The following is a 26,927-nucleotide window of genomic DNA, read 5'->3' as shown; positions in this document are numbered from 1 at the left end:
TACCACATATGTCTAGTCTTGCTTGTGTTTTAATACTGTAAAAAGATAAAAACTTTAGAAATGTTTTTTTCATCAACGTGGTTTTCACTCAAAATCACTGACTGAACACCGACGTGTGAATAACGCCTCATGCACACGGCCGTAGCCATTTTTGCAGTCCGCAAAACATGGATACCGGCCATGTGCTTTCCGCATTTTGCCTTTTGTCAGAACTTTCTATTCTTATCTGTGAAATGCAGCATCACGTCTAATTATTGTCAATGGGGTGAAAATGCAAGAGTTGAACTGTTACATTTTTGGTCACACTCGAATGTGCCATGCTGTCGTGTAGCCCCAGTCTAAGGGCTGGGTATTTAATTTTGTGTATTCACATGAAAATAGGCTTCTAGTAAGTTCCACATTTGCTGCTGTAGTCCTTGGACTTGTACTTAGCTATGAAGGGTAGGACAAATACACACTTGTAAAATCTGTAACATGGAGCTAAGTAGTGCAAATGTGACTTGAAGTGACTGGAGGTGGGCGGGGGTGGGGGTGAAAGGTGAGACTCTTCTCAGGAGCCTCTCACTTCTAGTGTGTGCAGAGGACTGACTGGTCTCCTATCATCATGTCTGACCTAACGCTCTACCTGGATCTGATATCTCAGCCCTGCCGGTCAGTTTATATCTTTGCCAAGGCTAACAATATCCCCTTTAAGTACCAGGAGGTGATACTTTTTAAAGGTTAGTCCAGTGTCTTGCTCTGTGATTGCCCTGATCTGCGGTGGGGGAAGTTCTTGCATGATATGATATGTGGGTTAGGCCTCTTGCACACGACCGTATGACTTTTTTACAGTATTTTGCGGCCCACAAAAAATGGATCCGCAAAAAATACGGATGACGTCCGTGTACATTCTGTTTTTTGTGGAACGGAACAGCTGGCCCGGATAGAACAGTACTATCCTCGTCCATTATGCAGACAATAATAGGACATGTTCTATCTTTGAATGGAAAAAACGGAAATACGGAAGGCATACAGAGTACCTTCAGTTTTTTTTTTTTTGCGGATACATTGAAATTAATGGTTCCGTATACGGTCCATATACGGAACTAAAAAAACGGATCGTAAACGGGGAAAAAAAAAACGTTTGTGTACAAGAGGCCTTAGGTATATATCCATCCTCTGCAATGCCTGATTGTAAGTCATAAAATATTACATCCGGCTATAACGTGTTTGTATGTACTGTGGTATTTATGTGCTTGTACATTTCTGGACTTCACAGGGATTTTTTCCTGAATGTGCTGACAAGTCCTCTTTAGTCCATGAACGTGTTCGGTATCTTGAGAATTTTATGCCACAGTGGAGCTAAGAACACAATTGCATCCAGAGCTGTGCTTGAAACTCCCAAGGGTCTGAACCTATTCTCACAGCACCTGCTACATTCAATTCAACCTCTTTGTGCATTTTCAGAAGCGGCTCATTCATTTGGTAGGTTTACCTGCTGAGGTAGCACTTCAAGTCCCAGTCTATGGCTGTCAACTAGGGATGAGCGAACATGTGTTTTCAAGTTCGGTGTACAAGGTTCGGGTTATCTAAGAATTCTGTTATGGATTCCGCTACCAAGGACCATAAGTTATGGTTAGATAACCCGAACCTTGTACGCTGAACCTGAAAACACAAGTTTGCACATCTCTACTATCCACTTGTTCTTCTATATCTAAAATGTCTACTTGCTCATGGCAACTAAAGTTTATGTTTAGTGTTGAGCGACCTTTGTGTTTCAATTTCGGCATACAAGGTTCGGGTTATCTAAGAATTCTGTTACGGATTCTGCTACCACGGACCATAACTTATATGGTCCGTGATAGCGGAATCCATAATAAAATTCTTAAATAACCCGAACCTTGTACGCCGAACTTGAAACACAAGTTCGCTCATCCCTATTAATGTTTCATTTGCTAGTGGCATTTAAAAGGGACGTCCACAAGGGATGTATAGGCTGCGGATTATGCACCCTGCAATTATGGGCAAAACTTCTTCAGCCTACCACAGAAACGGCAGAGGGCATAAGATTTCATAAAATCTCAACCATGTGCAGTAGAAAAGACCCGCAGCCAAAATCGGTCTGCGATGCAGATTTTAATTTCGTAGCATGTCAATTTGTATTGTGAATTTCTACTTTGGATTTAAATGTAAAGTGGCCCTGGAAAAAAATACTAAAAGTGGCCCCGTTTTGTAGTCTGGCACAAATTGATGGAAGGTAGAGCCAACACAAGTAGGCTGGGCGTGAAATACCATATTGGGGCACATTATACCACCCCAACACAGCCCAATACCACAGTTCATCACAAAATACTGCCCCAAAAACTAGCGGCTGTGAGGAGGGCTCAGGCGGCCCCTGGGCATCAGCCCACCGGGAAATTTCCCTGTAAGGTCTATGGCCAATCCTCCCCTGCTATTGGCACCACACAGGTTTTGTTTAGGGCTCATGCACACGAACCTATTTTCTTTCCATGTCCGTTACTTTTTTTTGCGGACTGTATGCGGAACCATTTATTTAAATTGGTCCGCAAAAAACGGAAGCTACTCCGTGTGCATTCCATGTCCGTTCTGCAAAAAAATAGAACATGTCCTATTGTTGTCCGCATCATGAACAAGGATAGTATTGTTCTATTAGGGGCCAGTTGTTCCATTCGGCAAAATACGGCATGCACACGGACGTAATCCGTATTTTTTGCGGACTGCAAAATACATACGGTCGTGTGCGTGAGCCCTTAGTAAGATCTCTATGTACATGACACTTACAACATTGTAGAGGGTATAACGCTGCTGACAGGTTCTCTTCTTTATAAATCTCTACTCCTTGCTCTTGGCAATAAGAATGTAAAGTTGTCTTGGAGAGTTTTCATAAATGAAGCTCTTTTCTAGTTACAGAAGGAACTTCTGTCTCCCTTGTTAAGGCCTCAGCCAATGAATTTTGTGGACTCATAGTACTGATATTGTGCCACGTTGCATCAGAAAAATTGCTTTCAGGGGAGAATGTTTCCATAAAACTATATGGTATGCAAGCACTAGATAGCAGCACTGTGTGGAAATTGTTAGGCCCCATTCACACGACCGTATTTTTGGCCCGCATTCGATCTGTATTTTTTGCTGATAGCACTTGGGCCCACTCATTTCTATGGGTCCGCAAAAAAAAAAAAAGCACACTATGTGCGGTCCGTGTATCCATTTTGCAGTCCCACATAAAAGATAGAACATATCCTATTCTTGTAAATTTTGTGGACAAGAATAGGCATAGTTTCAATGGGTCCGCAATGAAAACGGATGCAACACAGTCGTCATCCGTATTTTTTTTCGCAAAATACACACAGTTGGGTGAATGCACCCTTAGGCCTCTTTCACACGAGCGTGACGATTAGGTCTAGATGTGTTCAGGGTGCGTTCAAGGAAACTCGCACCATTTTGCAAGCAAGTTCAGTCAGTTTTGTCTGTAATTGCATTCAGTTTTTGCTGCACGGGTGCATCTGAACCATGGTGACCGACAAGAACATGGTGTTGGCGCTGCATCAAGGAGGGCTGAGCCATGCGCCCTGCATGGCGCACTTGTTCAATCTGGTTGAAAAGCAGTTGCTGAAGTCTTCAGCCCAATCCTGAAAATGTGTGTGGGCAATTACCCCTGCGTCTATGATTTTGGGTTCCGAATTCAAATAGCATAATGTGCACAGAGAAGGCTGATACAAACACACAATGGTAGTAATTAGTAATCTACTTTATTTTAAATTAGCAGACAATCTTATACCATGATTATTGGTAGACGCCCAACAGCCGTGCATCACATAAAACCACAAAGACAGAAGAAATGAAACATCTTTATCAGAAAAGAGGATGTGAACGTAGACAGCAGAAGCTAGCATTTATAAAAATAGAACAGGAAGGGGAGGGGAAGAATGTCAGCTGATTTCCCCACCCGCGTGCCTGCAAAGAGCTGGTTCAGATAGATATAGAATATACAAGATGGAGTTCTATATCTCACAGCATGCACTTCAGCCACTCGTACACCACAAAGCACCCCCCCTTGAGCTGCAGCGGCAGAACGGCGTCCCCCAACATAGACTGATATGCAAAGTTTCCACCCGTTAGAATTCCACCCTCCATATGTAGAAAACGATTATATGAACAGAGAAAGACCATAAACGATTTCCTGATAATACAGGCGGACAGAGGTACCCCCCTGTGTAACTTCGATGTTAGCCAGTGGCAGCTCATGCATGACACCTGCCGTTTTCTCGGGCCCTTTGAGCAGGCCACATTATTTGTCAGTCGCCAGGACTATGAGATGAACAACGTCATTCCACTGATTCATGTCCTGAAACAGATGCTGCTAAATCTGGCTGGCCAGGGGACAGGAGACGTGGTGACTACATCTCATGGCCATATGAGCCCTGTGGGGGCTGAACTAGAGGAGGAGGAGGAGGACATTCGAGCACAAGCAATGCGTAGAGAAATGGCTGGTTTTTCTACACAGGTGACAGAAGAGGAGGAGCAGGAGCAGCCAGAGGAGCTACAGGACGATGAGGAAGACGAGGCAGATGACCCAGACACACAGTGGCAGTATGCAGTGGAGATAGAGGCAGGGAGTCCCTCCGAGTCACATGCGCAAATGGCTCGATGCATGCTTGGTTGCTTGCGTAGTGACAGCCGAATTGTCACCATTTGGCAGAGGGATGACTACTGGCTCTCCACCATGTTAGACCCTCGCTACCGGTTCAAAATGGGGGCCTTTTTACACTACTTTTGAACTACTATCGAGACCTATCCTATGTATTCAGTTGACCGCTGCCTATGTGCGCCATCGCCAATCCTCACGCAGGTCTGACTGGGGGGCCCTCTGTGCTCACTGCCATGGCTGCTGGGAGGGATTGGGGCAGGAGCAGTACCAGCTCCATCAGCAGCAACTTAAGTCTAGAGTCGCTGATGAGCAGTTTTCTTCACCCGCCTACTGAAGAAACTACTCACCAGCAGCAGCAGAGAGACATAGAGCAAAACCTGAACCAGCAGGTTGTAGCATATTTGGAGTTCACCCTGCCACCCGACATCGAAGATCCCCTGGACTACTGGGCAGCCAAAATCGATTTGTGGCCGCAACTGGCCGAGTTTGCCCTGGACAAGCCGGCCAGCAGTGTGGCATCAGAGCGGGTGTTTAGTGCAGAAGGGGCCATAGTTACCCCAAGGAGAACTCGTCTGTCCACCCAAAATGTGGAGAAACTGACCTTTTGTGAAGATAAATCAGGCATGGATCAGCTAGGATTTTGAAACACCAGTGCCTGATGCATCAAACTAGATCATCTATGGTGTCACACCTAATCCAAAGAAAAAAAGTTGTGGTCCAGCGTCCCATAAAAACTTGTAGCTTAATTAATAACAATAAAAAAGTGTTATCCAAACACGAATCACATACAGTTGTATGTGCAAAGTTCACTTATTTCAGTAATGCAACTTTAAAGGTGAAACTAATATATGAGAGACTCATTGCATGCAAAGCGAGATATTTCAAGTCTTTGTTTTAATTTAGATGATTATGGTTTGCAGCTTATGAAAACCCCAAAGTCACAATCTCAGATACCCTTTGCCCAGGGGGTATGGATTACTTAGCTGACTAGAGTGTGGCACTTTGAGCCTAGAATATTAAACCTTTTCACAATATAAAAATTTTAAGTTGCATTAATGCAACTCCTTTTAAGTTGCATTACTGAAATAAATTAACTTTTGCACGATATTCTAATTTTTCGATTTTAACCTGTACAAGATCCACGATGTCTACGCATTTCGGACTCCACAATCTTGGTTCTTACTCATGACATACAGAAAAGTGAATGTTCACCTCTCTTTAACCATGTGGTGCACCAGGTAATCAAGACATCACATGCTCAAAAGGGGAGGAGAACTAATCAGACACCAAAAACCAACACCCAGTGCATCAAAAAGAAAAGACAACATGTATATAGTACTGAAAAACTATAAAAATAGTTCTTTTAACGATATTGTAAAATCAGATCGTGTTTTCTGTTCAGACCTGTGGGAAAGCAACTTCCCAATTCAAACATCCAATATGCCTCACGGCTGAGGAGTTTTCGTTTGTGATCTCCTCCTCTAATGGGAAGAGTAACCCTTTCAACTCCATGAACAGAAAACGCTCTTGTATCTCCTTTGTGCACAGTGGCAAAGTGAAAACTGGCTGCAGATACATTGAGTCTCATAATACTGGTATATCTGATAAATGTTTCTTATTCTGCTTTTTATTTGTTTTGTAGTGCAACCTACATATTGTAGAAGACAATCTCTGCAGGTGATTAAATAGATTGCATAATCCGTGTTACAGTTCAAATATTGTTTTATGGTGTAATTCTTGCCATTCACAGAAGATGTCACATTTTGACACACTGACCTGTATTTACAACAGATACATCTGTTACTACCACGTTTGCAGCTCCCTTTATAGGTGAGCCACATAGGTGGAGTTGCTGATCGTTCCTGGAAAAGACTGGGGCAGATTTTTATTGTCTCTGCTGGCCACACATTTAACCCATTCATTGACTATCCCTTTCCACTCCTGGTCAAAGTTTAATACAGGGAGATGTCGCTGTATGATATTACAAATCTCAGCATATTCCTTACTATAACCTGTCACGAAAGTTGCTGGCTTCCCTTTTTTTTATCTTTTTTGTTGTTATTTTCCTATCCAAAACTGCCTTTTTGAGAAATATTAATTTCTTTCTGTCTAAAGAGAGAGCCCATTTATTGGCCTCCTCTATAGACCATGTAGCATAATTTCTCACAACACAAGCAATCTGCTACCGATATTATCTGCTTCCCTCATAAATACAGTACTATCCGAACAGTTGCATCTTGCTCGCAACATTTCGCCCCTTGGTATGTTCTTTGTCACATGAGGTGGGTGACACGAAGTCGCTAAAAGGGTAGTATTGCCAGCAGTCTCTTTTCTAAGGGTTGATGTTGAAATTGCTAAATTGGCGGCATCACCATATAAATGCAGGTCCAGAAATACTATAGATTTCAGGTCATAATGGATGCTAAATTCGATTGTCTCTATCCCCTAATTGAAGTATTCACCTAAAGCTTGAATGTCCGCCACATCGCCGACCCATATAATCAACAGATCCTCTATGTAGCGTCCATACCACTTGATATTATCTAAAAAAAAGGGTTAGCTTCCGTAAATAAAAACTGTCTTTCCCACCAAACCATGAAAATATTAGCTATGGAAGGCGAAAATTTCGCCCCCATAGAGACTCCTGCCAGCTGCAAATGATACTCCCCATTGAACATGAAAAAATTATGCTTCTAAAAATTGCGAACCTTGCAAATATAATCTTGGAGCTGTGTGGTATAATCACTATAAGAAACCAAAAACCACTGTAAAGCTTGTATCGCTAATTGATGGGGAATATTGGTATATAGCAATACCACATCTGCTGTTATCCATTCATAATTAGCATTCCACTCGAAACTGTCGCAAGCTTGCAATACAGTACGTGAATCTTTCAAATTTCCGGGAATTAGCAGTACCAAAGGTTGAGAGAATCCACCCACTCTGATAATTTCTCCGAGTCAGAACCAATACCAGCAACTATTTGTCTCATAGGGGGTGGAAAGATAGAAACGATGGGATGTTATATATATATATATATATATATATATATATTCCATTTCTTTTTAGCTCAAAATACCCATGGCGAAACCACACTGCACCAAATCCTGCAATTTTTTCTGATAGAGGGAGAGAGGATTGCTCTTCAGTAGGGAGAAAGTTGCTGAATTTCCCAACATTTTCAAAATGTATGATTTATACACATAACTATCCATTAGAACAACTGCTCCACCTTTATCAGCTTCTTTAATTACTATATCCAATCGCTTTATTAATTCATTTAGTGCTTTGTGTTCATGGATATGTTGAAACCATTCTTATGTGGAATTGTGCACCCCACCCTTTTCTTTTTTAGTAATATTTTTTCATGTAACACACATAAATCTTTTTCCACTAGATCCTGTAAACAAGGTGAACTTTTTTTTTGAGAATATCAAGTGGTATGGACGCTACATAGACGATCTGTTGATTATATGGGTCGGCGATGTGGCGGACATTCCAGCTTTAGGTAAATACTTCAATGAGGGGATAGATACAATCAAATTTAGCATCCATTATGATCCGAAATCTATAGTATTTCTGGACCTGCATTTATATGGTGATGCCGCTAATTCAGTAACTTCAACATCAACCCATAGAAAAGAGACTGCTGGCAATACTACCCTTTTAGCGACTTCATGTCACCCACCTCATGTGACAAGGAACATACCAAGGGGCGAAATGTTGCGAGCAAGATGCAACTGTTCGGATAGTACTGCATTTTTTTTTTAACCTTGTTTTATTGAACAAGTAAAGTAAATATAACATGCATTACAATCTCAAGTACAAAAAGCGACAGATGTTACCATAATTCAATACAATATTTTCCCGTACAACACAATAAAGACGGATACAATATCCCAACTGTCTCTCGTTGCAGATTATTGAATCAGAATACAATACAAATATTTGCATCAATATAAGCATGTAACGTACAGGCTGGGTATTTACGTATATATATGGAAACAGAGGGTAAATGACAACATCCAGCCATATAGGCGTCTAAAAAATTACCAAGATTCAGGATCTGAAAGATAGATGGGCCTGTAAAAGACGGTGAATATAGCGTCAAGGGAAATGAGCACCAGGTCCCCCACACCTTCTCAAACTTAGGGTCACATTTCCTATGTTTATAAACAATATGTTCATAGAGGATAATTGTGTTAATGAGTCCCTTCCATTGCGAGATGGACGGGATTCCATCGCCCATCCATCTCAGAGCTATGGCTTTTCTTGCCAAAAATGAGGTTTCTCGCAAGAAAATTTTAATGTAGTGGGTGTATATCTCACCATCCAATGGATAGTACTGAATTTATGAGGGAAGCAGATAATATTGGTAGCAGATTGCTTCTGAGAAATTATGCTACACGGTCTATAGAGAAGGCCAAAAAATGGTCTCTCTCTTTAGACAGAAATTAATATTTCCCCAAAAGGCAGTTTCGGATAGGAAAATAACAAAAAAAGATAAAAAAGGGAAGCCAGCAACTTTCGTGACAGGCTACAGTAAGGAATACACTGAGATTTGTAATATCAGACAGCGACATTTCCCTGTATTAAACTTTGACCTGAAGTGGAACGGGGTAGTCATTGAGGGGGTTAAATATGTGGCCTGCAGAGCCACAACCATAGGACAAAAAAATCTGCCCCAGTCTTTTCCAGGAACGATCAGCAACTCCACCTATGTGGCTCACCTATAAAGGGAGCTACAAACGTGGTAGTAACAGATGTATCTGTTGTAAATACAAGTCAGTGTGTCAAAATGTGACATCTTCTGTGAATGGCAAGAATTACACCATAAAACAATATTTGAACTGTAACACGGATTATGCAATCTATTTAATCACCTGCAGAGATTGTCTTCTACAATATGTAGGTTGCACTACAAAACAAACAAAAAAGCTGAATAGGCAAACATTTATCAGATATACCATATTATGAGACTCACAATGTATCTGCAGCCAGTTTTCACTTTGCCACTGTGCACAAAGGAGATACAAGAGCGTTTTCTGTTCAGGGAGTTGAAAGGGTTACTCTTCCTATTAGAGGAGGAGATCACAAACGAAAACTCCTCAGCCGTGAGGCATATTGGATGTTTTAATTGGGAAGTGCTTTTCCACAGGTCTGAACAGAAAACACTATCTGATTTTACAATATCGTTAAAAGAACTATTTTTATAGTTTTTCAGTACTATATACATGTTGTCTTTTCTTTTTGATGCACTGGGTGTTGGTTTTTGGTGTCTGATTAGTTCTCCTCCCCTTTTGAGCATGTGATGCCAAAGTCTTGATTACCTGGTGCACCACATGTTTAAAGAAAGGTGAACATTCACTTTTCTGTATGTCATGAGTAAGAACCAAGATTGTGGAGTCCAAAATGCGTAGACATCGTGGATCTTGTATGTGATTCGTGTTTGGATAACAGTTTTTTTGTCACAACCAGACAGCTGAGAAGCTCTGACAGAGGCCTTTCAGAACCTCCTCTTTGACTTTCTTTGTTGTGGTATTCAGTTCCTCATCTCGTTAGCCTCTCTCAGCTGTCATGTGTTGGACTAATTGCTTCCCTTTAAATTCCTCCCTAGAATGCTTTTCTGGGCGGCTTATACTTCTTCCTGGAGTGTGTGTGCATGCTGATCTTGTTCTCCTGTCTGCTACAAAAGCTAAGTGTTGAACATTTATCTGTTATTTTCTGTTTGCTGGATCCCAGGTGACCCTGACTCCCTCCGTATCTTGTGTAGGGAGCCGGTGGTCGTGTCCCCTCACTATTGTAGGGTGCTCAGGGGTTATATAGTCAAGGTACGTGGATATGCAAACTTCCACCATTCGGATCTTTGCATAGGCTGAGCAGCCAGGGAAAGTGCCAGGTCTTCTGCAGGGGTCTCCCCTTGGTTCCTTAGTTTTTGGATCCAGCGAGTCATTTATGCATGTTGCTTTGCCTTGTTTCCTGTACACCGTCCGTGACATTTTTATTGTTATTAATAAAGCTTCAAGTTTTTATGGGAAGCTGGACCACAAGTTTTTTCTTTAGATTGCATTTGTACACAGTGAAATCCGGACTGGGCCCGTGTTTCCGTTCCGTGTAAGCAACAAAGGTGAGAGCTTATATATATATACAGTACAGACCAAAAGTTTGGACACACCATCTCATTCAAAGAGTTTTCTTTCTTTTCATGACTATGAAGGCATCAAAACTATGAATTAACACATATGGAATTATATACATAACTAAAAAGTGTGAAACAACTGAAAATATGTCATATTCTAGGTTCTTCAAAGTAGCCACCTTTTGCTTTGATTACTGCTTTGCACACTCTTGGCATTCTCTTGATGAGCTTCAAGAAGTAGTCACCTGAAATTGTCTTCCAACAGTCTTGAAGGAGTTCCCAGAGATGCTTAGAACTTGTTGGCCCCTTTGCCTTCACTCTGCGGTCCAGCTCACCCCAAACCATCTCGATTGGGTTCAGGTCCGGTGACTGTGGAGGCCTGGTCATCTGGCGCAGCACCCCATCACTCTCCTTCATGGTCAAATAGCCCTTACTTTCAAAGTTTTCCTAATTTTACGGACTGTCTGACCTTCATTTCTTAAAGTAATGATGGCCACTTGTTTTTCTTTACTTAGCTGCTTTTTTCTTGCCATAATACAAAGTCTAACAGTCTATTCAGTAGGACTATCAGCTGTGTATCCACCTGACTTCTCCTCAACGCAACTGATGGTCCCAAACCCATTTATAAGGCAAGAAATCCCACTTATTAAACCTGACAGGGCACACCTGTGAAGTGAAAACCATTTCAGGTGACTACCTCTTGAAGCTCATCAAGAGAATGCCAAGAGTGTGCAAAGCAGTATTCAAAGCAAAAGGTGGCTACTTTGAAGAACCTAGAATATGACATATTTTCAGTTGTTTCACACTTTTTTGTTATGTATATAATTCCACATGTGTTAATTCATAGTTTTGATGCCTTCAGTGTGAATCTACAATTTTCATAGTCATGAAAATAAAGAAAACTCTTTGAATGAGAAGGTGTGTCCAAACTTTTGGTCTGTACTGTATATATATATATATATATATATATAGTGCCACACCTACACTTTGACAAAAGAGACCTGTTTATTCTGGCTGCCTGCTTCAGCTACTATTCTTACGTTGCCACCTGCCTGATGCCACACCTGATGCCAGATGCTCCTACAACCACCCACCATCTTCAGCTGGTACTGGTATTGCTCCCCACTATGTCACTGGGCCACTCTGGGGTCTCCTCATGCTGCTGCCACCTCAACACTATGTCACTGGGCCACTCTGTGGTTTCCTCATGCTGCTGCCACCTCAACACTATGCCACTGGTCTCCTCATGCTGCTTCCACCTCAACACTATGTGAATGGGCCACTCTAAGGTCTCCTCATGCTGTTGCTACCTCTACACTATGTAACTGGGCCACTCTGTGGTCTCCTCATGCTGCTTCCACCTCACCACTCTGTCACTGGGCCACTCTGTGGACTTCTCATGCTGGTCCCAACCTCTCCACTCCATGACTGGGCCACTATTTAGCTTTTTTGGCCTGGTTGACATCATTTATTTGAGCCTTCTTCTGATGTGTCAGAAGGAAGGAAAAATTAAACGCACAACGGATCCTGTCTATGTAACAACTGTAAGGCCTGCATGACATGGTCCCTATTTTGCATCAGAATTCGCTTATAATTTGGTAGCCAAAAGCAGGAGTGGGTAGAAAACACAGACATGCAAAGATTCCATTCACGTGTAATCTCTGTTTTGGATCCACTCCTGTTTTTTTTTTGGGCTTTAGCAATACTGATGGATTACTGACCAAATGCTGACCGAGTGAAGGCGGATGCTCAACAGACAAGATCAGTTTTTTGGGGTTATTGTTCTAACAGATCAGAGAAAGGGCAAAATAATCAGTGACATCAACACAAACTTACTGCTGACACCCTCTTCACTCTGTCAGGGAGACTCTACTTATATAAGCGTATAATAGAACAGTTTCTGTAGACATCTATGTGGAATCGGCGCTCTTTCACGCTATAGTAGGATCTTGGGCCTGTGCATGGTTCTTTATACCTGGAGCTAACATTGACCTGTAAGGCTGAGTCCACACTTGAGTTATTTGGTCAGTTCTGGACCCGTAATTGACCAAAAAAGTGAAGTGTGCAGTGATTCTAAGAGCGATGCCTGTCATGTGCGTGTCATACTGACCCACAGTATTGTGTCACTACCACAGCAGACTCCCTATGCGTGTTCTACACCACTATATAGGCTCTCTGCAGTCAGGAAATAGCTGTTTTTAACGCGATTTGCCACAAATAAATTTGGATCAAATCAAATCTTTTCTGAATATTCGGCAAACCCGACCGAATCGAATTTTTGAGAAATTCGCTCATATCTAGTTATGACGTAAATGCAATCGCTTAGGACTTATTCACGTCATGTAATCAGACATCTGCTGTCCATATTCTGTACAGGCAACACACGTATCCGTTAGTTTACACATGCTTGTTGTTACACTGACAACAGAGACTTGTACTACTTTGGTTCATTTTGCGGACCAAACCGTATGCAACACTGTCCTAGTATTTGCATCGTCTGTGAAGGTTCTCATTTATCCAGGTCATGGTATATCTGTAAAGAATAAATCAAGGCAATCTACAGTACGTCCAGTTGCCTTGATTTATTCTTTACAGATATAGTATTTGCATCCTCAAAACAGACACAGATGTGTGAATGAGAGCTTACTTTGGAATTCCTCCAGGATTCAGGGATTCTGGGTCAGGTCATAGGTTTTTAAAGTGTACTGACTGAATATGCTTTCTTTAACCTGTAACTTTTACTTGAAATACTTTGTCGTCTGGCAGTGGCTTTCTCCTCTCGCCGATACACAACACGGGCATGCTTGGCTGAGCTGAGCATTCATGTGTATGGGGGGACCAGGTAAGAAAACGGTTGGCCACACTTTCGCTTGGCTGTCAGCTAACTCATCTTTATGGCCGGTGAGCCTAGCAAATATGTTTTGATGAAGAAATGCATGTGAATATTCATATAATGGTTTATTGACTATACCTGGGCCCTTTATGTACTCTAGATGGCTTGATATTCAAATGCATAATGTCGAGATGTCTAACTTGCGTTGCACCTTGCCACACAACTTAGCTCTCCATACTACCAATGTGGATTTTGACATTATTCTATGTCACAGTTGACTCTTTAGTATACCATTTTGGTCCATATCTTTATTTCTCCATTGTAGTTGCGTTGCTTTTTGTGAATATGTATATCCTTCTACATATGTTATAAACAATTTTTGTAATTGTTTAGCTTGTCTGAAAAATAAATATATATAGTGTCATTTCTGGTGATCATAGATTCAGGCTACAAATTACAATATTTGGTTCCTTTCTGTAGAAGAACAAATGACTGAAGATTTTGGCAAGGTGAATCCACTTCGCAAGGTACCATCTCTCAAGGATGGAGACTTCACAATGGGTGAAAGGTGAAGCATTTATAGTACTGTAATCTAACCAATCTCACTAATGTATAGAAGAAAAAAGCCCTTGTGTATGCTGTGACTCTCTTCCAACCCCATCCCCTGCCTAGCAGCCAACAGGTCATTCTGATGTGTGCACATTATTATTATTATTATTTATTTTAAAAGCGCTATTCATTCCATAGCGCTGTACATATGAAAAGGGGTATACATACATAATACAGACAACTGCACTAAGCATAAACAAGACGAGTTACAAAATGGTACAGCAGGAGAGAGGGCCCTGCCCATGAGGGCTTACAATATACATGGTATGAGAGAAGGACACAGTAGGTGAGCGTGAAGTTGGTCATTGCAGTATAGAGGCAGCAGGGTCACTGGTTGTAGGCTTGTCTGAAGAGGTGGGTTTTCAGGTTTCTTTTGAAGGATTCCACTGTAGGTGAGAGTCTGATATGTTAGGGTAGCGAGTTCCAGAGTGTGGGGGATACATGGGAGAAATCTTGGAGGCGATTGTGGGAAGAGGTGATAAGAGAAGAAGAGAGAAGGAGGTCTTGTGAGGATCGGAGATTGCGTGTGGGGATGTATCGGGAAAGTAGCTCAGAGATGTAGGGAGGGGACAGGTTGTGGACGGCCTTTGTATGTATTTGTTAGTATTTTTAACTGGATTCGCTGGGCAATGGGGAGCCAGTGAAGGGATTGGCAGAGGGGAAAGGCAGAGGAGTAACAGGGTGAGAGGTGTATTAGTAGGGCAGCAGAGCTGAGGATAGATTGGAGGGATGCGAGAGTGCTAGATGTAAGGCCACAAAGGAGAGTGTTGCTGTAGTCTAGGCGGAAGATGATGAGGGCATATACAAGCATTTTCGCAGATTCAAAGTTAAGGAAAGCGCGGATGCGGGAGATGTTTTTGAGTTGGAGGCAGCAGGTGGTGGAAAGGGCTTGGATGTGCGGTTGGAAGGAGAGAGCAGAATCCAAGGTCACTCCAAGGCAGTGGACTTGGTTGACCGGGAAGAATGTGCACCCATTGATCGTGATAGATCGGTCTGTTGGGGTGGTTGAGCAAGATGGGGGAAAGATGATGAATTTCTATTTTATCCATGTTAAGTTTTAGAAAGCGAGAGGAGAAGAAGGCTGATATAGCAGATAGACATTGTGGGATTCTGGATAATAAGGTGGTGATGTCTGGACCAGAGAGGTAGATTTGTGTGTCGTCAGCATAAGATTGATCCTGAAAGCCATGGGACTCTATGAGATGTATCAGGCCAAAAGTGTAAATAGAGAAGAGCAGTGGTCCTAGGACAGAGCCTTGCGAGAGAGTGGGAGACGCTAAACGTCCGGTCTGTGAGGTATGATGTGATCCAGGAGAGGGCCAGGTCAATGATGCCAAGAGATGAGTTTGCAACAGAAGGGATTGGTCGACAGTGTCAAAGGCAGGGGACAGTCAAAGAGAAGGAGGACAGAGTAATGTTTTTTTGTTTTGGCTGTTAGTATGTCATTGGTGACTTTAGTAAGGGCAGTCTCAGTCAAGTGGTGGGGTCGGAAGCCAGATTGTATCCGGTCAAAGAGGACAGTTCAGAATGGACATGTTGTTCAAGTAGCTTTGAGGCATATGAAGGAAGTGATATGGGGCGATAACTGGACAAAGGAGATGGATCAAGTGAAGGCTTTTTTAGGATGGGTGTAACGGTAGCATGTTTAAAAGCAGAGGGTAAGACACCAGAGGTTAGTGATAGGTTGAAGAGATGAGTTAGGGATGGGATAAACACTGTGGGAAGGTTAGGGATGAGGTGGGATGGGATTGGGTCAAGTGCACAGGTGGTGAGATGTGATCTGGAAAGTAGAGTGGAGAGTTTTTCTTCTGTAATGGTGGAGAAGTGGGTTTTGGGAGAAAAGGACCGAGCAGTTGTGTAGAGTGTCTGTGGGGACTGTGTACTGAAGCTTTCTCTGATGTTGACTATCTTTTTTTTGAAGTATGTGGCAAAGTCCTGAGCTGAGATGAGAGGAGAGGGTGTGGGCGCTGGGGGACGGAGAACGGAGTTAAGTGTTAAAAAGCTGTCTAGGGCTGTGGGCCAGGGACGATATTATATGAGAGATAAGTAGGCCTGTTTTGCATCAGCAAGTGAGGATTTGAATTTGAGGAGGGATTACTTGTATGCGGTGAATTGATCTTTAGAATAGGATTTCTTCCATCGCTGCTCAGCAGCCCTGGAAGCTTCTCTGTGTGTTTTGGTCAGGTTGGTGTGCCAGGGTTGTCTGTTGATTTTTCGGGTTTTGTTGTGTGTGAGGGGGGCAACAGTGTCCAGAGCTGAACTTATTGTGGTGTTATATAGGGTGGTGGCAGCATCTGGGTCTTGGAGGGAAAAGATGGTAGAGAGTGGGAGAAGAGAGTCAGAAAGCAAGCGAAAGTCGAGATGTTTAAGGTTCCTGCGGGAGTGTGCTAGTGTATGGACTGGGGGAGCAGCAGAAGAGACCAATAAAGAGAAGGTAAGTAGGTTGTGGTCGGATAGGGGGAGAGGCGAATTAGAAAGGTTAGATAGGGAGCAGAGGCGGGTAAAGACAAGATCCAGAGTGTGACCATCTCTGTGGGTGGGAGCTTAAGACCACTGTGAGAGGCCGAAGGAGGAAGAGAGTGATAGAAATTTTGAGGCGGCTTAGTGGCAGGTGTCAATAGGGATGTTGAAGTCACCCATGATGATAGTGGGGATGTCGGCAGAAAGAAAGTGTAGTAGCCAGGTGTTAAAGTGGTCAAGAAAGATGGTGGCTGGGCCTGGGGGGCGGTAAATGACATCTACTTGAAGGTTGGAGGGAGAGTAGATGCACAGAGTACAGAGTGTACTTAAAATGAGGTGAGCGTAATGGAGGCTGGCAGTGGAGTTGGGCTGTAGGAGCAGGTGTCTGATAAGAGAAGACCAACTCCTCCACCATGTTTGCAGTCGGGGCAGGGGGGGGGGTGTGAAATTAAATCCACTATATAAGAGTGCAGCAGGGGAAGAGGTCTCAGAGAGTGTCAGCCATTTTTCTGTGACCCAGAAAGGAACGTTTTTGAGAGATGAAAAGATCATGAATGTAGGACAGTTTGTTACAGACAGAGCGTGCATTCCATAATGCTCCTGCTAGAGGAACCAAAGGAGCAGGGGTCAGAGCAATGGGTATAAGGTTTAAGGGGTTGCAGAAATTTGTAGAAGGAGATTTGGACTGGGACATGGAGGTGATAGTGGGGATTTGCTGAGGGGGCCTGGATTTGGAGAGATATCACCAGCAGTAAGGAGAAGCAGAGAAAGTGTTAATAGATGGGAATAAGAAAGGGCATGAGGTATCTGTGTGTGTTTGGGAAGGAAGTGTTTTACATTGCCAAACAGGTTTGTGCAAGTGGCTAGATGAGAAGGTAAGATGGAGGAAGAGATGAATAGTTCCTTGCTGGGTGAATGGGTGTGGGGGTATTTCAGGAGGTTGTGGAAAAGTGGGAATAGTAAGATGAAAAAGTGAAAAATTGTTTGCATTAACTATTTCTGTAATTACCTGTGGTCCCCTTCTGGTCACATTCCGGTATAATTCGGTATGTGCACTTAAAGAGTTGCACTTAAGAGATGTTGAATTTGTAAAGACGAAGGTCTGAAAGACCTAAGGACTTAGATTTATACCACTCAGTGTTCAATCAGGTGTGACAAAGAGGGGAGGGGGCTTTGTACTCAGTTTGTAGTAGTATGTAGTGTCGCCATGCGTGGACTTTGCGTCACATCATACTTCATTCATACACAATTTTACCATGTAGCTTTAGCCAAACTATTTTCTTGGACGAAATGGTTAAACCCAATAAACGTGAATATTCTAAAACTAGAAAAAGAGAACCAAGAAGAGATGATTGAAAAGTAATAGCAGGATATTTTGGCCTTTTATTCTTGGCTTCCTCAATTCTGTATTTTTACTCCTATCAGAATATCTGATCATTCAGCACCTCAGGTACCATTAATACTGTGTGACGGCACATGTGTAAAACTACTTTAAATAACCTGCTTACCTTTCATTCTTTTTACTAGCACTGCAATCCTGCTTTATCTAGCTAACAAGTATAAGACCCCTGATCACTGGTACCCAGCAGACCTCCAGAAACGTGCTCGTGTAGATGAGTACCTTGCTTGGCAGCACACAAATACCCGTCCACATGGCTCCAAACTTTTTTTGATGAAGGTAAGCATGGCTTTATTTAAAACTATTAGCAGATACAGAATTTGGGTGAACTCATGCAAATATATAAATGAGACCTGCCAACCTGGAGTATGATGTGACTGATGGCATTTTTCCAAATTGAGCCACAATTCCCATGCACATGGTGAAAAAGGCCCAAGATGTGACACTGTCCAAGGAAATTGTGGGGCAAAGTAAGCCAAACAATAGGTAGTATAAAGTTAGACGAGTATTTACAAAGCACTCAATTTATTATTCAGCCTGAGAGGTGTCGATAAATTTGGCACATTATCAGACTGCCATGTCTATTACCAGGACTGGTAAATTTGCCTCATAATGTTTTGGTATTTGCCATTTCTTCATAGGCTTGTCAATAGAACTTGGGGGCATCTGGGTGTTAAATTTGGAACAGATACTTCAGATACTGTTAGACTGGATTAAAATATGACATATTTGTTGCATAATCTGCATTGAAATTCTGCAACATAGGACAGTGCAGTGTAAGTCAATGGAGTTTAATGCTGCAGATGGCTAAGCCTACCATCAATTTGCCCTAAACATCTGTGGAAGAAATCTGAGACTGAAGCAGATTTCTTCCATGGATGTGCCAGAGGCTGTGCATGTAGATTAGTCCCGTTGCAATGCAGAATCTGGGCCATAATGGACATTCTGCATATGTTAGAGGGGTTTTTCACACTTGATGGCATTCTGGGCAGATCTCCCAGCAAAGCCGGACCTGCGGAGGGAAGTGCACTTATCTGATCCTGCCGTTGGGTTTCTTCGGTCTTCTCGCGTCACAATCCTATTTGACATGTGGTCATGCGGAAGCCAATGACTGGCCGCAGCGGTGCTTAGTCCCCCATGTATTAGGTCACTGGGTCATATGACGCATGGGAGCCATGTCAGTCACTGCTGCAGTGGCTATCTGATGCAGGGAGACCAGGGATCTGCAGCCAGGGAACAAAAGAGCCAGAACCCAGCGGCAGGGATCAGGTAAGTAGGTTTCCCTCCACAGGTCTGACCACGCAGGTGGTCTGCCCAAAAGGTCTCCAGGGGTAAACAATTCCTTTAAAATGTCATTCTGTACAGATATTTTCCATTGCATGTGAATGTGGTATAAAGTATTTTATTCACGTGTCTTACCTGTGCAATGCCGGTGGATCCTCCAAGGACTGGAGCATGGGTAAAAGAGTACTGAACATGTAAGCATGTCCAAAACTTGGTCCACATTTGGCCGACGGCTATCTCTCCTGACATGTCTGGCAGTGGGTTATCTCCATATGGGTTCAGCTGACTTCAATCTAATGTGTATGGCCAGCTATAGCTTACAGGGGTTTTCTGAGATTTAAAAAAAAAATGGGCACAGAGCAGTAACTTGGATAAAATAAAAATAATTGCCCCATTAAAGAGACTCTGTTGGCATAGAAATACCTTTTACACTACAACGCACAGTAACTAGCTTTTAATTGGGATCTATAACTTTTAAGGGGTTTTCCAGGATTCCTATAATTAAGAGATATGGTCATGTAGTTACTTACCTCATGTACATCTTCCCCACGCTTTATTTTTCATTATAGACTCTCCTGACCTGTTTTTACCATGTAGACAAATCCCCCTGGTTTTTGTTCATCCTGTATGTAGCACTTTCTGTTGCCGTATCCAACCAAACCCATGATGCACTTCTCCTTTTCCTACTCCAGCTCCACCCCTAACAAAGCCCAGCTTGTTTATAGCTCCTCCCACCCAGCTAGTTACATAAGACTGCCTTGTTGCTGCTTTGACACGCCCATGGACATAACCACAGGAAAAAAGAGCTGCTTGGACATGATCATGTAACCACAGCCCAGAGCAGAAGATGAGGCAATAAATATAAAGGAAAAATGTACAAAATTACAGCTTCCTTCATAAATTATTATTTTAAAGGATGTTGATGCAAACTGGAAAACCCCTTTAATACTCCCCCGTCCCCCACTGTGCACATAGTGGAGAGGATGAGTTCACTTCGTGTAATACAGGGACAGTTTGCGGGCGCTAAGCTTCCCTAATGTTCACTGTGCCCTGTGGTTTATAAAGGATTTCTCTTCTTATAGATTCATTTTAAATTTAAAACCCCTGTTTACACAATGTGTTAGGTACCCACCTCAACGTTTTTTTCTTTTTGTTTTTTCTTTTTTTCTTTTCTGTTACAGGCCATGATCCCCTATCTCCTTGATCATGAAGCAACACCTGACACATTAGATCCTCCTCTTTGTGAGTTTAATGCCACTTTGGCAACCTTACAAGATACATTCTTGCAGAACAAACTATTCTTGGCTGGAGATAAGATCTCCATGGCTGATTTGGTAGCTATTGTGGAGATTATGCAGGTGAGTAAATAAAATACTTTGCAGCACGTTTATTTGATTTCTTGTGCTTGATTTAATATTTTCATGCTTTTTAGGGCTCATGCACGCGACCGTGTGTATTTTGCAGTCTGAAAAACACAGATCCGCAAAAAATATGGATGACATTCCGTGTGACATCTGTATTGCATCCACTACTTTTTTTGGGTGGCTCCATGGCAAAATGGACAAGAATAGGAAATTATTATTTTTTTGCTGCTTTGTGGAATGGCCACGTGGACATATGTAAATCAAATACACACAGAGTCATTTTTTTTTTTTTTTGGGAGACCCATTGAAGTAAATGGTTCCGCATACGGGTCGCAAAAAAAAAAATAATGGAACAGACACGGACAAAAAATACGTTGTTAGGCTGGGTTCACACCAGCGTTGGCAATTTCCATTGTTCTGCTTATTAGTTAGACAAGGAGAACAACATAAAGGACAGATTCTGGACATAACTGAAATGAACAGTACTAAACAGTTCAGTTTCTGTTTGAGTTCCTGCTTTTTGTACCTAGAAAAAAATGTCCTGAATGCAAAACTTTTTTGTCCGGTCTTTGATAGAATCTAAGACAGAGGCCACAAACTGAGCCACCGATGGAGATGTGAACAAGCCCTTAAAGGAAATCTGCCACCAGGTGATAGACACAATGATTAAGCAGTGTGTCATAAAAAAAAAAAGAAGTAATTTTCATTTAATCTTTGCTTATTTGGCGCAGAGTGCTATTTGACCATGGAGCCTCATATCTTATGATCAATGGGCACTTGGCGCCACTGCAAGAGAGGACGCTATCAGCGTTGGGGTTGCTTGTGAATATGGAGGACTCCAGAATACAGATAGATCATTAAGAATACTCTTGTGGTTTGTCACTTAAAGGGAATCTACTGTCACTTTACAGTGTGGAATATTAATGTCCAGTTCTATACACAACCTGTGATTTTATTTATTTTTTATATTTTTTATAGCCATTTGCAGTTGGGTTTGATGTTTTCGAAGACAAACCCAAGTTGTCAGCTTGGAAGCAAAGAGTGGAGGAGGCAATTGGAGCAGATCTATTCAAAGAAGCACATGATAAAATACTGCGTATCAAGGAGATACAGAGTCTACCAATAGCTCCAGAGCTCAAGAAGCGACTTAAAGCCAAACTAGAATATTACATTCGCTGATAAAGCCAGTCCACTGGATGCAAGCTACTCTCAAAGTCTTTTTGTAAAAATGCTGCATGTGTAATAAATGAGCCATAGAAATCAGTGGGGAGGTGATTACAATGCAAGTCTATACATTGCATCAGTGTCCAGCGTTTTTAAATAAAAAATTATGCTCTCAGAGTTTTTCTGTTAGTAAATGTGCTTTGATACCAGTTATGGGGTGGTTTCACGCCAATCCTGGCATACACTGGGCCAGATTTACTAATGTGTCAGTGCCTAGAATCTGTCGATAAAGCAGTATAAATTGGTTTCTACAACTTTTTCAGATTTTCTTGAAAAGGGGAAAGGATCCTAAGACGAAACTTATCAAGCCACAATTGCGGCATAAAATTCTGTCTCAAAGTAAGCAAACCAATAGAAGTGTATTCAGTGTAGGAAATACGCTCTGTGTGGCAGCAGTATTTACTGCACTAAACACACTGCTCCTTTGACACGAACTCACAGCATTATAAATCATTATAATGCTGTGTGTCCCTGCTCTACTGCGGCTGTACTGAATTGTACTGATGGCATAATGCGAGTACAAATTAGTACAGCTGAAGTCTGCAGGAACACACCACATTATAAATCATTATAAGGCTACATGCACACAACCATTCCGTGTTTTCTGTTTCAATAATTCTTTATTAGTATTTTTATCAATAATAAAGTATGACATAAATCGACAATCTTACAGTCTGTGTTCCATAGAAATAAAGAAATGTAGAGAGATAAGATAAAAATATTAAAGATAAAAGGAAACGAAATATAAAGGGATTGGAACGAGGACAGAAATTCCACTGAGGTCATTGGTATGGAAGTATATGTGTGAGTATCTAGTAGTTTAGCGTAGGGTGAGGACCACCATAGTGCCCATGTTTTTTTATGCTTAGGGTCTCTATTAGAGTTGAGCGAACACCTGGATGTTCGGGTTCGAGAAGTTCGGCCGAACATCCCGGAAATGTTCGGGTTCGGGATCCGAACCCGATCCGAACTTCGTCCCGAACCCGAACCCCATTGAAGTCAATGGGGACCCGAACTTTTCGGCACTAAAACGGCTGTAAAACAGCCCAGGAAAGGGCTAGAGGGCTGCAAAAGGCAGCAACATGTAGGTAAATCCCCTGCAAACAAATGTGGATAGGGAAATTAATTAAAATAAAAATTAAATAAATAAAAATTAACCAAAATCAATTGGAGAGAGGTTCCATAGCAGAGAATCTGGCTTCCCGTCACCCACCACTGGAACAGTCCATTCTCAGATATTTAGGCCCCGGCACCCAGGCAGAGGAGAGAGGTCCCGTAACAGAGAATCTGGCTTCATGTCAGCAGAGAATCAGTCTGCATGTCATAGCAGAGAATGAGGCTTCACGTCAGCCACCACTGCAACAGTCCATTGGCATATATTTAGGCCCAGCACACACACAGGCAGAGGAGAGAGGTCCCGTAACAGAGAATCTGGCTTCATGTCAGCAGAGAATCAGTCTGCATGTCATAGCAGAGAATGAGGCTTCACGTCAGCCACCACTGCAACAGTCCATTGGCATATATTTAGGCCCAGCACACACACAGGCAGAGGAGAGAGGTCCCGTAACAGAGAATCTGGCTTCATGTCAGCAGAGAATCAGTCTGCATGTCATAGCAGAGAATGAGGCTTCACGTCAGCCACCACTGCAACAGTCCATTGGCATATATTTAGGCCCAGCACACACACAGGCAGAGGAGAGAGGTCCCGTAACAGAGAATCTGTCTTCATGTCAGCAGAGAATTAGTCTGCATGTCATAGCAGAGAATGAGGCTTCACGTCACCCACCACTGCAACAGTCCATTGGCATATATTTAGGCCTAGCACACAGGCAGAGCAGAGAGGTCCCGTAACAGACAATCTGGCTTCATGTCAGCAGAGAATCAGTCTGCATGTCATAGCAGAGAATGAGGCTTCACGTCACCCACCACTGCAACAGTCCATTGGCATATATTTAGGCCTAGCACACAGGCAGAGCAGAGAGGTCCCGTAACAGACGATCTGGCTTCATGTCAGCAGAGAATCAGTCTGCATGTCATAGCAGAGAATCAGGCTTCACGTCAGCCACCACTGCAACAGTCCATTGTCATAAATTTAGGCCCAGCACCCAGGCAGAGGAGAGAGGTCCCGTAACAGACAATCTGGCTTCATGTCAGCAGAGAATTAGTCTGCATGTCATAGCAGAGAATCAGGCTTCATGTCAGCCACCACTGCAACAGTCCATTGGCATATATTTAGGCCTAGCACACAGGCAGAGGAGAGGTTCATTCAACTTTGGGTAGCATCGCAATATAATGGTAAAATGAAAATAAAAATAGGATTGAATGAGGAAGTGCCCTGGAGTCCAATAATATATGGTTATGGGGAGGTAGTTAATGTCTAATCTGGACAAGGGACGGACAGGTCCTGTGGGATCCATGCCTGGTTCATTTTTATGAACGTCAGCTTGTCCACATTGGCTGTAGACAGGCGGCTGCGTTTGTCTGTAATGACGCCCCCTGCCGTGCTGAATACACGTTCAGACAAAACGCTGGCTGCCGGGCAGGCCAGCACCTCCAAGGCATAAAAGGCTAGCTCTGGCCACGTGGACAATTTAGAGACCCAGAAGTTGAATGGGGCCGAACCATCAGTCAGTACGTGGAGGGGTGTGCACACGTACTGTTCCACCATGTTAGTGAAATGTTGCCTCCTGCTAACACGTTGCGTATCAGGTGGTGGTGCAGTTAGCTGTGGCGTGTTGACAAAAGTTTTCCACATCTCTGCCATGCTAACCCTGCCCTCAGAGGAGCTGGCCGTGACACAGCTGCCTTGGCGACCTCTTGCTCCTCCTCTGCCTTGGCCTTGGGCTTCCACTTGTTCCCCTGTGACATTTGGGAATGCTCTCAGTAGCGCGTCTACCAACGTGCGCTTGTACTCGCGCATCTTCCTATCACGCTCCAGTGCAGGAAGTAAGGTGGGCACATTGTCTTTGTAGCGTGGATCCAGCAGGGTGGCAACCCAGTAGTCCGCACAGGTTAAAATGTGGGCAACTCTGCTGTCGTTGCGCAGGCACTGCAGCATGTAGTCGCTCATGTGTGCCAGGCTGCCCAGGGGTAAGGACAAGCTGTCCTCTGTGGGAGGCGTATCGTCATCGTCCTGCCTTTCCCCCCAGCCACGCACCAGTGATGGACCCGAGCTGCGTTGGGTGCCACCCCGCTGTGACCATGCTTCATCCTCATCCTCCTCCACCTCCTCCTCATCCTCGTCCTCCTCGTCCTCCAGTAGTGGGCCCTGGCTGGCCACATTTGTACCTGGCCTCTGCTGTTGCAAAAAACCTCCCTCTGAGTCACTTCGAAGAGACTGGCCTGAAAGTGCTAAAAATGACCCCTCTTCCTCATCCTCCTCCTCCTCCTCCTGGGCCACCTCCTGTTCCATCATCGCCCTAAGTGTTTTCTCAAGGAGACATAGAAGTGGTATTGTAACGCTGATAACGGTGTCATCGCCACTGGCCATGTTGGTGGAGTACTCGAAACAGCGCAACAGGGCACACAGGTCTCGCATGGAGGCCCAGTCATTGGTGGTGAAGTGGTGCTGTTCTGTAGTGCGACTGACCCGTGCGTGCTGCAGCTGAAACTCCACTATGGCCTGCTGCTGCTCGCACAGTCTGTCCAGCATGTGCAAGGTGGAGTTCCACCTGGTGGGCACGTCGCATATGAGGCGGTGAGCGGGAAGGCCGAAGTTACGCTGTAGCGCAGACAGGCGAGCAGCGGCAGGATGTGAACGCCGGAAGCGCGAACAGACGGCCCGCACTTTATGCAGCAGCTCTGACATGTCGGGGTAGTTGTGAATGAACTTCTGCACCACCAAATTCAGCACATGCGCCAAGCAAGGGATGTGCGTCAAATTGGCTAGTCCCAGAGCTGCAACGAGATTTCGCCCATTATCACACACCACCAGGCCGGGCTTGAGGCTCACCGGCAGCAACCACTCGTCGGTCTGTTGTTCAATACCCCGCCACAACTCCTGTGCGGTGTGGGGCCTGTCCCCCAAACATATGAGTTTCAGAATGGCCTGCTGACGTTTACCCCGGGCTGTGCTGAAGTTGGTGGTGAAGGTGTGTGGCTGACTGGATGAGCAGGTGGAAGAAGAGGAGGAGGAAGCCGAGAAGGAGGAGGTGGCAACAGGAGGCAAAGAATGTTGCCCTGCGATCCTTGGCGGCGGCAGGACGTGCGCCAAACAGCTCTCCGCCTGGGGCCCAGCTGCCACTACATTTACCCAGTGTGCAGTTAGGGAGATATAGCGTCCCTGGCCGTGCTTACTGGTCCACGTATCTGTGGTTAGGTGGACCTTGCTACAGATGGCGTTGCGCAGTGCACACTTGATTTTATCGGATACTTGGTTGTGCAGGGAAGGCACGGCTCTCTTGGAGAAGTAGTGCCGGCTGGGAACAACATACTGTGGGACAGCAAGCGACATGAGCTGTTTGAAGCTGTCTGTGTCCACCAGCCTAAATGACAGCATTTCATAGGCCAGTAGTTTAGAAATGCTGGCATTCAGGGCCAGGGATCGAGGGTGGCTAGGTGGGAATTTACGCTTTCTATCAAATGTTTGTGAGATGGAGAGCTGAACGCTGGCGTGTGACATGGTTGAGACGCTTGGTGACGGAGGTGGTGGTGGTGGTGTTGGTGGTACATCCCCTGTTTGCTGGGCGGCAGGTGCCAACGTTCCTCCAGAGGCGGAGGAAGAGGCCGAGGCGGCAGCAGCAGAATAGGCCGAGGCGGCAGCAGCAGAAGAGGTAGCAGGGGGAGCCTGAGTGACTTCCTTGGTTTTAAGGTGTTTACTCCACTGCAGTTCATGCTTTGCATGCAGGTGCCTGGTCATGCAGGTTGTGCTCAGGTTCAGAACGTTAATGCCTCGCTTCAGGCTCTGATGGCACAGCGTGCAAACCACTCGGGTCTTGTCGTCAGCACATTGTTTGAAGAAGTGCCAT

At 43.8% G+C, this 26,927-nt stretch overlaps 1 protein-coding gene across 1 annotated transcript; it reads left to right on the top strand.

Moving 5' to 3' along the window:
- Window positions 1-604: 604 nt before the first annotated feature.
- On the top strand, window positions 605-21,915 carry LOC122934282 (glutathione S-transferase theta-1-like). Its single transcript, XM_044289634.1, has 5 exons — window positions 605-719; window positions 14,101-14,188; window positions 18,217-18,367; window positions 20,554-20,734; window positions 21,725-21,915. Exons 1-5 carry the CDS (start codon window positions 605-607, stop codon window positions 21,913-21,915), a joined length of 726 nt encoding a protein of 241 aa, XP_044145569.1.
- Window positions 21,916-26,927: the final 5,012 nt, after the last annotated feature.

This window comes from Bufo gargarizans, chromosome 1 (genome assembly GCF_014858855.1).
Source record: "Bufo gargarizans isolate SCDJY-AF-19 chromosome 1, ASM1485885v1, whole genome shotgun sequence".
NCBI lineage: Eukaryota > Metazoa > Chordata > Amphibia > Anura > Bufonidae > Bufo > Bufo gargarizans.
Note: the sequence above shows the minus strand (reverse complement) of the source record. Positions and strands in the feature narration are given on the sequence as shown.